Here is a 13888-nt window from a genome sequence, read left to right as displayed (position 1 = left end):
GAATTCTTGAGGGATGTATTTTGTGGAGTTCTTATCTGAGAGAGACCGTCTGTTAAGATTTTTTTAAAAATACTAGTGAATGGAAATTAATTAATTTCTGGCTAATTGTCGTGTTGCAATGATTAAGAATTTAAGAAAGGAAAAAGGCATTTTCGCTATCCAAGAGCTAGTAGACAGTCTAAAGGCAGGAAATAGGCCCATTTTTTTAGTAACAGTATAGTAACAGTATATGTCTGAAGACAATTAGCTTTTTACAATATATACAATTGAGTAATTACACTATATACAAATCTTTCAACTGACAGTCATCCAACTTATACCGCCTTCTCAGGTTTAGGAATAAATTATCATATCCCTATCAGTTAAATGATTTAGAGTGAGTATTTAACGCCTATATATATATATTGTTGTCTGCTCTTTTGACTTTTTAAGGGAAAATAGGTCGATGTGTACATGGATACAGAGTGTATGAAATTCTTTGTCTTGTTATTCTGGCTTTTTTGACGACAATTTTTGGTGCAAAAATCGCCGTTACACAAGTCAAAGAATTTCACAAACTCAGTATCCATGTGCCGCCAATTTTCACCAAGGGGTACCCGTAAAAATATTTTTACCTAACTTGCATATGCTTAATGCCGTACAACTTCTCCTAACTTTAATTCATATATGCTAAATAATTTATTTAAAAAGCTACATTTGACTTATATATGCTTAATATCATGTTTGAAATCGTTGCTGATGAGCCATTAGTGAATAAAAATACTGTAGTCAACATCTTCTCTGTGAAGAAACCCATAAATATATCCATTTTCTTAATCTGTCATTTAAAAATTATATTGAAACTTATTTGTTAAATATTGATTGAATTTCATATACAGTCAAAAGTCGTTAATTCGGACACCCATAATCCGGAATGATCTATAATCCGGACCTAAAAGCTACAAACTTTCTGCGCATGCGTCACGTTGACGCATTAATTATAATGCGCATAAGACCTTCACCACTGCGAATTTGCATGTGCGCATGCGCAAAATACGTTTACGAATGTGCGTTTAATGTATAACGGACGGGATAAGCTAAGCTAAAATTATCTAATTATCTATTTTCGTTAATATTACAGATTGCGTTGTTCCTTAATCTTCGAATTGGATCTGGATTATTATTTTTTGCAGACTGTTAGAGCAATTTTATAAAAGTAAGCTTGAACTTTTGATTATGTCAAATAGAATTTCCGATATATATTTACTAATATGTAAAGGATATACAAAGCGAAAGTATCTTTCGGAGTCCATTAAACAAAAAGTGGAATTGCTGCAAAAAATGGATAAAAGCATATCCTTTGTTTATCTAAACTTTAACGTTTGTTTATCTAAACTTTGTTTATCTTTAACGCCGCAGCGCCGTGCAATGAATTGGAAGTTGATCTGTCAGCACTATCCTTATAATAATGTCTTATAATTGCTTATTCAATGTAGTATTTCATCTTGTCTTTGATATGATTTAAATCAAATGCCACATCATTATAATTCGCTTCCGATAGCGAAGAAAGTGACAGAGGTTATTGAAAATGAAAATATTTCGATTGACAAATTAGTCGGTATTCTCGACAGCAATTATAGGACTTGAACAGCGGAACTTTGTAACTGAACAAGAAATTATGTCTGTTTATAGAATTAAAGAAAATGTATTATAACATAAAAAACGAAGGAACTTAAACAACTTACATTGAAAGAAATGTTTAATAAAGTAAACAATTAAATATTAAGCTTTTTTTTGTAAATTTTGATAACCTTTAGATCATAATTGTTCTTTATTTCGTAAATTATGGTTTCATATTTTTAATTTTATAATTTCTGCATGCCATTTTACCAGATTTAAACTGATGATCTATAATCCGGAAAAATCGATAATCCGGAATCGCCGAAGTCCCGACGAGTCCGGATTAATGACTTTTGACTGTATTCATTTAATCTTTTTAATAAATTTAGATGTCTGATTATAGTTTTGTATTCAGTTTATTAATGCCTTTTTTTCTCCTTTAGTAACTACCAAGAAACAGTATGAAACCAAAATCAAAGCTTCATACAAGTATAAAAAATTTGGTTCTTGCTAAAGCAGCCCAAGCATGTACTAGGAATAATAATACAGTGCAAGATCTGAATCTTGGAGAAGACAATAACATAAATGAAACAGTTCTTCGGAAAGCAACAGAGGCTGATAAAGAAAGAAAGCGTGAAAAAGCTCGGTTAAAGAGACAACGTAAAAAAGAAGCAAGAGCTAAGAGTATAAAAAAGGATGTGTCTGAGGCCAAAAAATTAGCTTTGAATTATCTTCACGAATGGAACACTTCACGGAATACATGGAGCTTCAAAAAGAAGCAGCAGTTCTGGTTACTTAGCAATATATTTAATATTAACACTGTAAGTTAATTTTGTTTTAATAAGTCTTTTATAATCTGAAATTTTGAGTAACCATTTTAGGTGTTATGATTGTGTGCGTAATGAACAACCATTCAATTTTCTGAATTATTCTTTCTTTTGAAAGTAGAGGAGTAAATTAAAATTGTGTATGCAATTTAGTAATTGTATATCTAATTATATAGTACAGTCAAATACTGAAAATCCGCTGACCTGAAATCTGCCAACTCCTGAAATCCGCGTTGCATCTCAAAATATAAACAATCATTTTATAGGTTCCGGAAACCGCAACATTGCGTACGAAATATTGAAGAAAAATACTTACCGAATAATGACATCATAATTACCGAATAATAATGAGTCATAACAGAAATGCCAAATTATTGGCATCATGATAAAAGTTTTTTTCCTTCTAATCTGCATCGAGGTAAAAAAGCAGACGATTCACTCAACTCTTCGATTCACGTTGTTGTATTTTCTGAACTTTGTTGTTTCACAAGATTTTTAGTGTTGCCTTTTTTTTTAATCCGGATATTTTGTGAATAACTTAAGAATATTTTAAATTTCAGCCCTTTTTAATACAGTGACAGATAAGAAACGCACTCTTGGTTTTACTGCTTGCAATGTTGAAAAACGTAAACATTGATGGTAGTGCAAATTCTGCAAAAGATGAAGGCAGGTTCCACTCCTCAGTTTATAGCAGAATCGTATGGAATTGCGATACGATTGTGTATGATATATGGAAAAATAAAGAAAAGCTGTTGAAATTTTACAGCAACAGTGATTCTACCACCGGAATCCGAAACCAGAAAACTTTGCATGAGGCGAAATCAGCAAACCTGGATACTGTGTACATATAATACAATGACTAATATAATCAATTTATATATGTAATAATTATTTAATGTATATAATAATTTAATTAAATATATCTAATATGCCTTATTTATTTTGCACTTTGAGTCTGAATATTATGATTTTCCTTTTCTGTCCTGAAATCCGCACAACCTCTGGTCCCAAGCTTTGCGGATTTCTGGACATCTACTGTATTTATAATATAATATGGGGGTTACCTGACACATTGTTTTATTATATGTACATATATATTCAGTATAAGAAAAGCTTGCAAAAATTTGGTGTAACTTTAATCATTCACTTCGGGTTAATTTGCTGGCAATGAAATGTATTGATATAGATTTCCAAACATCAAAAGTGGGCACCATAAGTAAAAATAAGCAAAAAATTAGCTTAGAGAACTCAAATTAACTTCAGAAAAATTACGTGCTGCACTAAAGATAAAACACAAAAAAAAAAAAAAAAAATGCTGTCATACATTGAAATTAAAATGCTATAAAATAGTTTCACAAAATAATTGCTTCTAATTAAAAATCATTCCTGTTGCCGCTATAACTGCATTGAAAGAATTTTCATCTTCCAGGTCTAACAATATAGGAACTCTGTTAAATATGTGTCTAGGTGCTGCTCTCCAATACTTTCCTGTTTCTTGTTGCACTATTTTATGCAGCTCCAAAGCCTTTCAGTGTTTTGAATGTATGTCCGAGTTAAATTAACCAAATCAGATTTATGATTTACAGTTTGATAGAAGTTCACAGCTTCTAATAATTGCATTGAAAAATCCCGATTTGTAAATATTGTTGAATTTTGGGCTGTACTGTCCATAATTACCTACATCAAAATATTTACAGCTTGTAAACTGATAAATATTAAAAAATTTCACTGGAGATATTTAGGTGCTACTTTGGTAGACGGTTGCACGGATTTTTGGAGATTTATGTTGGCACTGTTTTTACAATCGTCAGCCATCTTGAAAAACACTGTTTTTAAGTATTTTATGCATAGTAAAGTATTCGAAACTTTAAAAAATAAATATTGTAAAAAATAATGGATTAATTTTTTGTTGCAAATGTCGTTTTTTAAGATGGCAAGCAAATGTAAATAAATACATTTACTATGATAATAAAATACTTAAGTAAGGTTAAATTATTACTTTCATATTGCAAAGAAATAGAATAAAAACATTGCACAAATGTTTAATTGGATTAAAATATTACTTAAATTGAATTATAAACATCACACAAATGTTTAAAAGAATTAAAATATTACTTAAATTCAAATCCTTTAAAATAAGTTTATGATATTTTTAACGTTAAAACATATGTGGCAATAAATATCTCGGCAATTTTTGAAAACAATGTGTTAATTTTTTAAATAAAAATTGAATTATACAATTATAAAGATTGCGTTGTTCCTTAATCTTCGAATTGGATCCAGCTTATTATTTTTTGCAGACTGTTAGAGCAATTTTATAAAAGTAAGCTTGAACTTTCGATTATGTCAAATGTCAAATAGAATTTCTGATATATATTTACTAATATGTAAAGGATCTACAAAGCGAAAGTATGTTTCGAAGTCCATTAAACAAAAAGTGGAATTGCTGCAAAAAATGGATAAAGGATAATGGATTTGTTTATCTAACCATTCTGAAATCTGTTTATCAAATTCACGCTGCTCTGCGTGTATGTGGGGGGGGGGGAACGTTGTGCCGCTCAATGAACTGAAAGTTGATCTGTCAGCACTATCCTTATCTTCAGGGCAAATGTTTTTATTTTATTTGGCTTGTAATTCCTTACTAAATGTAGTATTTCATCTCGATGAACTCTGTCTTTGATATGATTTAAATCAAATTCTTCATCATTATAATTCGCTTCCGATAGCGAAGAAACTTCGAAAATGAAAGAATTTCGATTGATAAATTAGTCGGTATTCTCCACACAGCAATTATAGAACTTGAACAGCGGAACTTTGTAACTGAACAAGAAATTATTTTGTCTGTGTATAGAATTAAAGAGAAAGTATTATCACATGAAACAAAGCAACTTAAACAACTTACATTGAAAGAAATGTTTAATAAAGTAAGCAAATAAATATTAAGCTTTTTCCTTTTGTAAATTTTGATACTCTTTAGATCATAATTGTTCTTTATTTCATAAATTACGGTTTCATATTTCTAATTTTACAATTTCTGCATGCCATCTTACCAGATTTAAACTGGTGATCTATAATCCGGAAAAATCGATAATCCGGAATCGCCGAAGTCCTGACGAGTCCGGATTAACCCATTAGCCGCTGGTGTTGCGTTGACGCAATGGTCAAAATCAATAGGTATATAAATATAACTACCTAAGATATTTTATACCAGCAAAAGATTTTGTGTAGGAAACATTATGAAGATTATTTCTGTAAAAAAATATTTGCCTTCAACAATCATTTTGTTTATAATAATTAATCTCATACTTTAAGCAAAATTTTCGACCGGGTATTTTTGCTGAAAATATTTAACGAAAGAATCTCTGTCTTTATGAGTGATCTATTTTTAGTCAAGGTCACCGTTTATCAGAACATTACATCAGTCAGATGTTTATATTTGTGTTGGGAAGAAAGGAAAAACAGGTGTTGCGTTGACGCAACGTCAGCAGGAAACAGGTAGTCAATCTCCTTTATCACTCATTCCTTTCGATGTTCTGGTTGTTTAAAAATGCCTAGAACGAGGTATCTTACATTAGAAGAAGCCCTTCAAAGATTTTTTGATGAAGAAACAGATGATGATAATGTTAATAATGACCAGAATGAAACTGATATTGTTGTTGTTCCCCCAGAAATTGCAGAAGCTGGTGACAAAAGGAAAGGAACAGCAATGTTTTAAGTAATGATAATGATATTTTACCAAATGATACTGCTGGGGAAGTTGAAATTCACGTAAGAGATAAGTTTCAGCCTTCTAAAAGCAGTTATAGTCATACTAAAAAGTTTAAAAAGCAGAAGACTGAAAGCTTGAAGTGGATAAAAAAGGATTTGTTAGTTATGCCTCAGGAAGAACATAAAGAAAGAGATAGAAGAGAAATTATGAAAGACAAAATACAAGGTAAAACTAGTGCGATTTTCAATTTTCTTTTTGGTTTAGACATTTACTCTTTTCTCGTTGAACAGACACATATATAAACTCAGGGGGGGGGGAAACAGAATTTATTGCATCTGAAGCTTATATGAGAAGATTTATTGGAATATTATTGCTTACCGGATATCATTCTTTACCTCAAGAAAAAAATGTATTGGTCTTTTGATAAGGACATTTCTGTTCCTGTTGTACGAGAATCGATATCACGTTTGCAGTACAGGAATATGAAGCAGAATTTGCATTTGACAATAGTCAATTTGACAATACTGATAAATTATATGAGGTGAGACTGTATCCAAACTTACTAAATATCAGCACTTTTTAATACTGGAAATAAAAAGTCTCTTTTAGATTTCAGACACGAGAATGCATTATTCCATTTGCAAACTCCTATTGAGAGTGTAGAATTAGCTAGAAATAGATCAGCAACTGGAAGACCTAGTAAATTCGGCATTCAAAAACCATTGAATGGAGATGGTAGACATTTTATCGTAAAGTCCGTTGATAAAAAAAGACTTTGTTGTAAAGAGTATCATAGCCAGACTGTTTACAGATGCAAATTATGTAATGTAGCTTTACATCATGATTGTAATCAAGCTTTTCATGCTTGAAGCTTTCAGTTGTAATAATCTGTATTTGTAAAAGAAATACAATGTATATTTTAATATTAAATTAATTACAAGTGGACTAGAAGGACTAGAAGAAACTAGGCTTCGGGAATTTCACTTCACACATACTGAAATTAATGAGTTGGTTTTGCTTACTAAAGTTTCTCTAAGTCAAACCCACTTTGTTTTCCAAAATGCATATTTTCGTCAAGTTGAAGGATTGGCTATGGGTAATCCTCTCAGTCCGGTACTTGCTGACATTTATATGCACTATTTTGAGATGAAATTATTTGATAAATTATCTTTTCGTCTTTGGATTCGGTATGTTGACGACACTTTCGCCCTTTTTGACGGTTATAAAGAGGATTTATCCGAGATTCTATCTATTGTGAATTCAATTGATCCAGCCATTCAATTCACTCTTGAAATTCAATCCAACAATTCCCTCCCCTTCCTCGATATTCTTATAATCCGCAATGAAACCGATTTTAGCACCACTGTGTGCCGTAAACCCTTTGCAGTTTGTTTACCACCCCATGCCAAATGAACATAATTATTTGAGAGCAGTTGCGATTGACCGTGGATTTTCTCCCGTGATTATTGATAAAGCCGTTAAAAAATTTTCAGATTCCCATCAAAGAAGACATTCCACTGTTAGAAATAATATTAATGACCTTGTCGTGCTTCCATTTTATCCTTCTGTTAGCTATAAAATTGCACGGATTCTCCAGAAATTCAATTTTCAAGTCGGTTTCTCCCCTATTAATAAAATTCACCCTTTGATTCTAAAAGATTGCGTTTCTGTCTTGAATTCTTGGGGAATTTATAGTATATCATGTCAGTGTGGTTTAAGATATATTGGCCAAACAAAAAGAGCGAGAGCGTTGAAGTTTCGTATCAAGGAACATGAATCTTTTGTCAAAAAGGGCGAAATTAACAAGTCTTCAATAGCGTATCATAGTTGGACTTTTAACCATAATTTTGATTTTGGGTCTGCAAAAATCATCCAAAAGGCTTCTTCCATAGGTGAATTGGATTTTCTTGAGGCTTTTCACATTCACAAAGATTTAGCAAGTTTAGTTAATGATTTGAAGTCCAATCCAGTCCTTCCTAATGCCTTTAAAATTCTACTATCTTAATTCAGTTATTTTTGACGATAGATGGCGTTACCTCCTCGCGCTTGGTACTACCAGAGGTTATAAAAATCCGTTCAGTGGTTGCTTTCCATTATTTGAAGTTCAGATTTTGAGCGTAAGGTGCATTTGCCCCTCGCTCCCTATTTTAACTTCGCTAATATTTCTTTATGCTTGATCAGATAGCCTGGCTCAGTAAAAGTAGGCGGCCAGTGCAACTCTGATTAAAAATCTAGTTATAACCACGTGCAGTGCTGATAAGGACCACGTGTTTCTGTGACTCCTCCTATTTTCTTCTTTCTATGTATTTGTTTCTCCTGATGAGGAGGGACCTTTAGCTGCCCTCGAAATCGATTGAGTGTTTCATTATACCTACGCTAAATATAAGGTTGTTTTTTACGATTTTGATTGTCACATTAGCGTGTTTCTCTTCTAGTCTAGTTTGTGCTATCAACCGGCATTTTCGAGAATATTTTACTGTTTATTGTTTTACCACGTGCACCATTTTATTTACTTCTTTCCACGTGGCCATCATTTTTTCGGATTTGGTTTATGCTATCAACCGGCATTTTCGAGGTAATTCTATATATTTTTTTTTTTTTCTGTTTACCACGTGCACGATTTTGACTTTTGTTGCTTCTTTCCACGTGGCTATTGGTTTTTAGTATTGGATATTTCTCTCCTTTTGGAATGTTTTTGTCATATGTTGATCAAAATTGTCTTCATTATTTATTGGTGTTTTTTTCATGTTATAAGTAATTACTTGTTTGGACTTTCGGAATTACATTTCTTTTGTTCACTTGTTTCTTGCTTGTGCCCTTTTCACAATATGTCCACTGACAGGAACCTATTTTGTAAGTTACGCCTTAAGCGTACGAAATTCTTGAATCATCTACAGTTTCTACTTAAATGCAAACATCAAAATTTCATTCCCAAATTTATACATGTGAAATGTAGCCTTAAAGCTTCCGTTCACATTTAAAAAATTTTGCATAAATTCAAATTGGCACTTCTTCGTCACATTATAAGGGACACATGCAAACGTTTATCTAAAATTGAATTTGAATTATATTACCTCCATTTAAAAATTGCTAATTCCACTGAAAATTTTTCCTCATTTGAACATACATCCAGAACCGATACCGTTTGTCAACGGCATAAAAATGTGCTTGTGCTCATTTCTAAATTCCTAAAATTCACACACCAGTCGGATAGTCTCAATTATCTAGCTGATCTTCTCACTGTAAACGTTAACTCGATCATTAATATCTCCAATAGTAATCTTTCGGAGGATCAGTTAAAAGTATTAAAATATAATTTCAACTTTTCAAAGACATCTAAACCTTCAATTCCTCAAATCATCGCCCCTATAGAGAAAGCCTTTAAATTCTCCAAAATTTCGGAAACGCAGAAGGATACAATCCGCCACCTAATTACTCATAACGTTAATTTTAACAATAAATCTTTGGGTTCTAATCTTAGCAAAAAGGAAAATGAGATCTTACGTGAAATTCATTCTGATACTAATATCATTATCTCTAAAGCTGATAAGGGCGGACAGATCGTTCTTATGGACAAACACACATATATTACTGGAGTCTCTAAATTGATAAATGAAGGCCCATACTGCTCAATCCCTAAAGATCCTTCAACTTCATGAAAGTAAAAAGTGCTATTAAATGACCTCATGAAAGTAAAAAGTGCTATTAAATCTTCCCACATTCTGCCAACTCAGTTGAAGAAATCACTTATTCCGCCTATTACTAATTGCGCTAGACTTTATGCTCTTCCAAAAGTCCACAAAACCGGTATTCCTTTTCGACCAACTGTTTCCAACATAGGTACTGCTTCATATCCTTTGGCCAAATATTTAGTTTCCAGATTTTCTCCTCTACTTGCTAACAATATTCACACTGTAAAAAATTCTGTTGAAGTCATTGATAAACTTAAAAATATTTCCCCACTTCGTTCCATTATGGTTTCAATTGATGTCAACTCATTGTTTACTAATGTTCCAGTCGAAAGAGCACTAAATTGTCTTGAAACTAGGCTTCGGGAATTTCACTTCACACATACTGAAATTAATGAGTTGGTTTCGCTTACTAAAGTTTCTCTAAGTCAAACCCACTTTGTTTTGCAAAATGCATATTTTCGTCAAGTTGAAGGATTGGCTATGGGTAATCCTCTCATTTCGGTACTTGCTGACATTTATATGCACTATTTTGAGATGAAATTATTTGATAAATTATCTTTTCGTCTTTGGATTCAGTATGTTGACGACACTTCCGCCCTTTTTGACGGTTATAAAGAGGATTTATCCGAGATTCTATCTATTATGAATTCAATTGATCTATCCATCCAATTCACTCTTGAAATTGAATCCAACAATTCCATCCCCTTCCTCGATATTCTTATAATCCGCAATGAAACCGATTTTAGCACCACTGTGTACCATAAACCCTTTGCAGTTTGTTTACCACCCCATGCCAAGTCATACCACCTGTTAAGCAAAAAATGGCTTCTTTTTACTATTATGTTTTCCGCACGCTTAAAGTTTGTTCCTCTGAATCTTTGCTTACCAATGAACTTAATTATTTGAGAGCAGTTGCGATTGATCGTGGATTTTCTCCCGTGATTATTGATAAAGCCGTTAAAAAGTTTTCAGATTCCCATCAAAGAAGACATTCCACTGTTAGAAATAATATTAATGACCTTGTCGTGCTTCCATTTTATCCTTTTGTTAGCTATAAAATTGCACGGATTCTCCAGAAATTCAATTTTCAAGTCGGTTTCTTCCCTATTAATAAAATTCACCCTTCGATTCTAAAAGATTGCGTTTCTGTCTTGAATTCTTGGGGAATTTATAGTATATCATGTCAGTGTGGTTTAAGATACATTGGCCAAACAAAAAGAGCGTTGAAGTTTCGTATCAAGGAACATGAATCTTTTGTCAAAAAGGGCGAAATTAACAAGTCTTCAATAGCGTATCATAGTTGGACTTTTAACCATAATTTTGATTTTGGGCCTGCAAAAATCATCCAAAAGGCTTCTTCCATAGGTGAATTGGATTTTCTTGAGGCTTTTCACATTCACAAAGATTTAGCAAGTTTAGTTAATGATTTGAAGTCCAATCCAGTCCTTCCTAATGCCTTTAAAATTCTACTATCTTAATTCAGTTATTTTTGACGATAGATGGCGTTACCTCCTCGCGCTTGGTACTACCAGAGGTTATAAAAATCTGTTCAGTGGTTGCTTTCCATTATTTGAAGTTCAGATTTTGAGCGTAAGGTTTCATTTGCCCCTCGCTCCCTATTTTAACTTCGCTAATATTTCTTTATGCTTGATCAGATAGCCTGGCTCAGTAAAAGTAGGCGGCCAGTGCAACTCTGATTAAAAATCTAGTTATAACCACGTGCAGTGCTGATAAGGACCACGTGTTTCTGTGACTCCTTCTCCTATTTTCTTCTTTCTATGTATTTGTTTCTCCTGATGAGGAGGGACCTTTAGGACGATTGAGTGTTTCATTATACCTACGCTAAATATAAGGTTGTTTTTTACGATTTTGATAATTACAAGTGATTTGTAGATTTATGAAACGTTATGCAGCTAAAAAGTAATCCTGCGCTCCACTCAAAAGAAACATCGCACGAGTACAGTCCTACTCACTAAACATCCGTAGTCTTATTCCGCTGACGTTGCGTGAACGCAACACTCTCTTTTTCCACAAATAAGAGCATTTTTTTAATTTCCAATGTAAATTGATGTTATAAATGTTTAATTTAGTAATTGTTATTATTTTCGTGAGAAAAGAAACATTCCTTGTAGTTTTAGCGATTAATGGGTTAACGACTTTTGACTGTAAAGTAATATGACGTCATTCATTACATCATCCACAACATAAAATATCATAAATAATAAAATTTTTATTTCAATTAAAAATGCAAAATTAAATTGATTTTTAATATTTTGAAGCCATAAATAATATTTAAAGCACAGAATTTATGCATAATAAAATGCATTATTTTAAAAATAAAATGACAGCAAAGTATCAGTTACCATAAATAACTTGGCTAGCAATGGGTTTACAATAAGTCGAATTGCTAGCCTAAAAAAAATCGCCAAAAGCCGTACAACCGTCTACCAAAGTAGCACCTATATTTACTTGCTAACTCCAAGAAAACATAAGCCAAAAATCTCTCTCAAGATTATTTGCATCTTGGATAGACAGCTGTCACATGGTATGCAATAATTAATAATCAAAATGCAGTATAAGCTATTTTTTTTAAATATTATGTATGTGACATCAAAATGTGTATTGAAGTTTCTAATGTTAGCTCTTGTGTATATTCATTGTATATTATTTAATCTTTTAACATACTTTAACTAATCTAATAATATCTATCGTCTTTTGGTGTAAATGAATTTGAAACCTGGATTATACTTTCGCAAATAATTTTCTGAATGCAAATATCAAAAAGGAATAGGGATAAACTTCACTACATTGAACTTCAAAAGACCAGATCAATTCACTTTATCCAGTTCAATAAAAAAAATGGATTATCTTATAAAAAGATAGAGATTGACTGATGAATCATAAGAGAAGAAACTGCTAATTAACATTGTCATGGCTATCACAAGAAGTGAGTAGTAACTCTTGAAGTTTGAATTCAACTGGAATTAGGTTCTCTGTTTTTGCTTGAAATCGTAATTCTACTCTGAACCCCAAATAAATTAAAGTCTGGTATTTTAATTTATTATCTTACTCTTTATCATTAATGTAATTTAATTAATTAATTCTTATTTATCTGTTTATATTTTATTTATTATTTTATATATTTATTTTTTAAATATCTTTCTTGAAAATCTTCCGTAAGGCTCAGTACTTCTAATTTAAAAAATTGAGCTCTCCTAATTGTAGTGTTTTTTTAAAAAACTTCATTATATATTAATTGCAATTGTCATTAAATTTTGTTTTTAATTCTTTTTTGACTTTCGCCATTTGTTAATAAATTGCTTAGTGTAAAAATGTATGCAAATTTTTCTTTTGAGTACTAAAATAATCTGTAATTTCCTGGTGATGTAATGCAGATTCCAAGAAAATTTTATCCCAAAATTTAAAAACTGTATTGCTTTCAGTTCTATAGTTTATCTGGATAAAAACTTATTAATTTCACGTAACACAGTTTTCCCTTAAGGATGCGTAATTTTTCAGTTAAAACTTCCAAAAATTCTGGAAAAAATTATGAAGAATAGGAAGAAATCTATTTCATTTTAAGATTACCATGAAGTTTGTTGTGTCTGATTTTCATATAATCATGGAGGTTCACGATAACCGCATAAAATAACATTATATGGATAGAAACTTGACAGAACCAAAATATTTTTTTAAAAAACTGGGTTCACTATAGCAGGTTTTTTTTGTGTAGTTCTATGTTGGCAATGCCAAGAATGCATTTTCTGCATGTATTATCTTATTTTGTTATTCAAATTTCTTCATCCTATTCTTTTTACTACTACATATAATATTTTTATGATTTATTTGTTATATAAACAAGTGAAATTGGTTTCATTTAATTAAAAAAGTTATAGCAAAGGTATTACAATACTTGTGACTGGAGAGCATGTTCTTTTTTAAACAGAAAAGGATACAGCATGCACCAGACTGTAAATTATTCAACTAATTTTACAGATCCTGTAAGTAATTTACATATACAGTCTCTGAAAGGGAACCAACAGCCTCTAAATTAAAATTAT

The 13888-nt window shown here is 31.6% G+C and overlaps 1 protein-coding gene across 6 annotated transcripts in view; it reads left to right on the top strand.

The window, feature by feature from the left end:
- LOC118190584 (cholesin) overlaps positions 1 to 13888 on the top strand; it is a 46091-nt gene that overhangs the window by 16767 nt on the left and 15436 nt on the right. For all 6 annotated transcript variants that reach the window (XR_015039447.1, XM_035361337.2, XM_085810761.1 and 3 more), the window contains one exon: positions 2043 to 2420. Coding sequence is in view for 5 of the 6 variants with exons in the window: in XM_035361337.2 (XP_035217228.1) it covers positions 2061 to 2420 (360 nt within the window). In the remaining variant the exon portion in view is untranslated. The remainder of the gene's footprint in view (positions 1 to 2042; positions 2421 to 13888) is intronic.

This window comes from Stegodyphus dumicola, chromosome 2, assembly GCF_044657685.1.
Source record: "Stegodyphus dumicola isolate Sdum_Otavi_A_Nest chromosome 2, ASM4465768v1".
Lineage (NCBI taxonomy): Eukaryota > Metazoa > Arthropoda > Arachnida > Araneae > Eresidae > Stegodyphus > Stegodyphus dumicola.
Note: the sequence above shows the minus strand (reverse complement) of the source record. Positions and strands in the feature narration are given on the sequence as shown.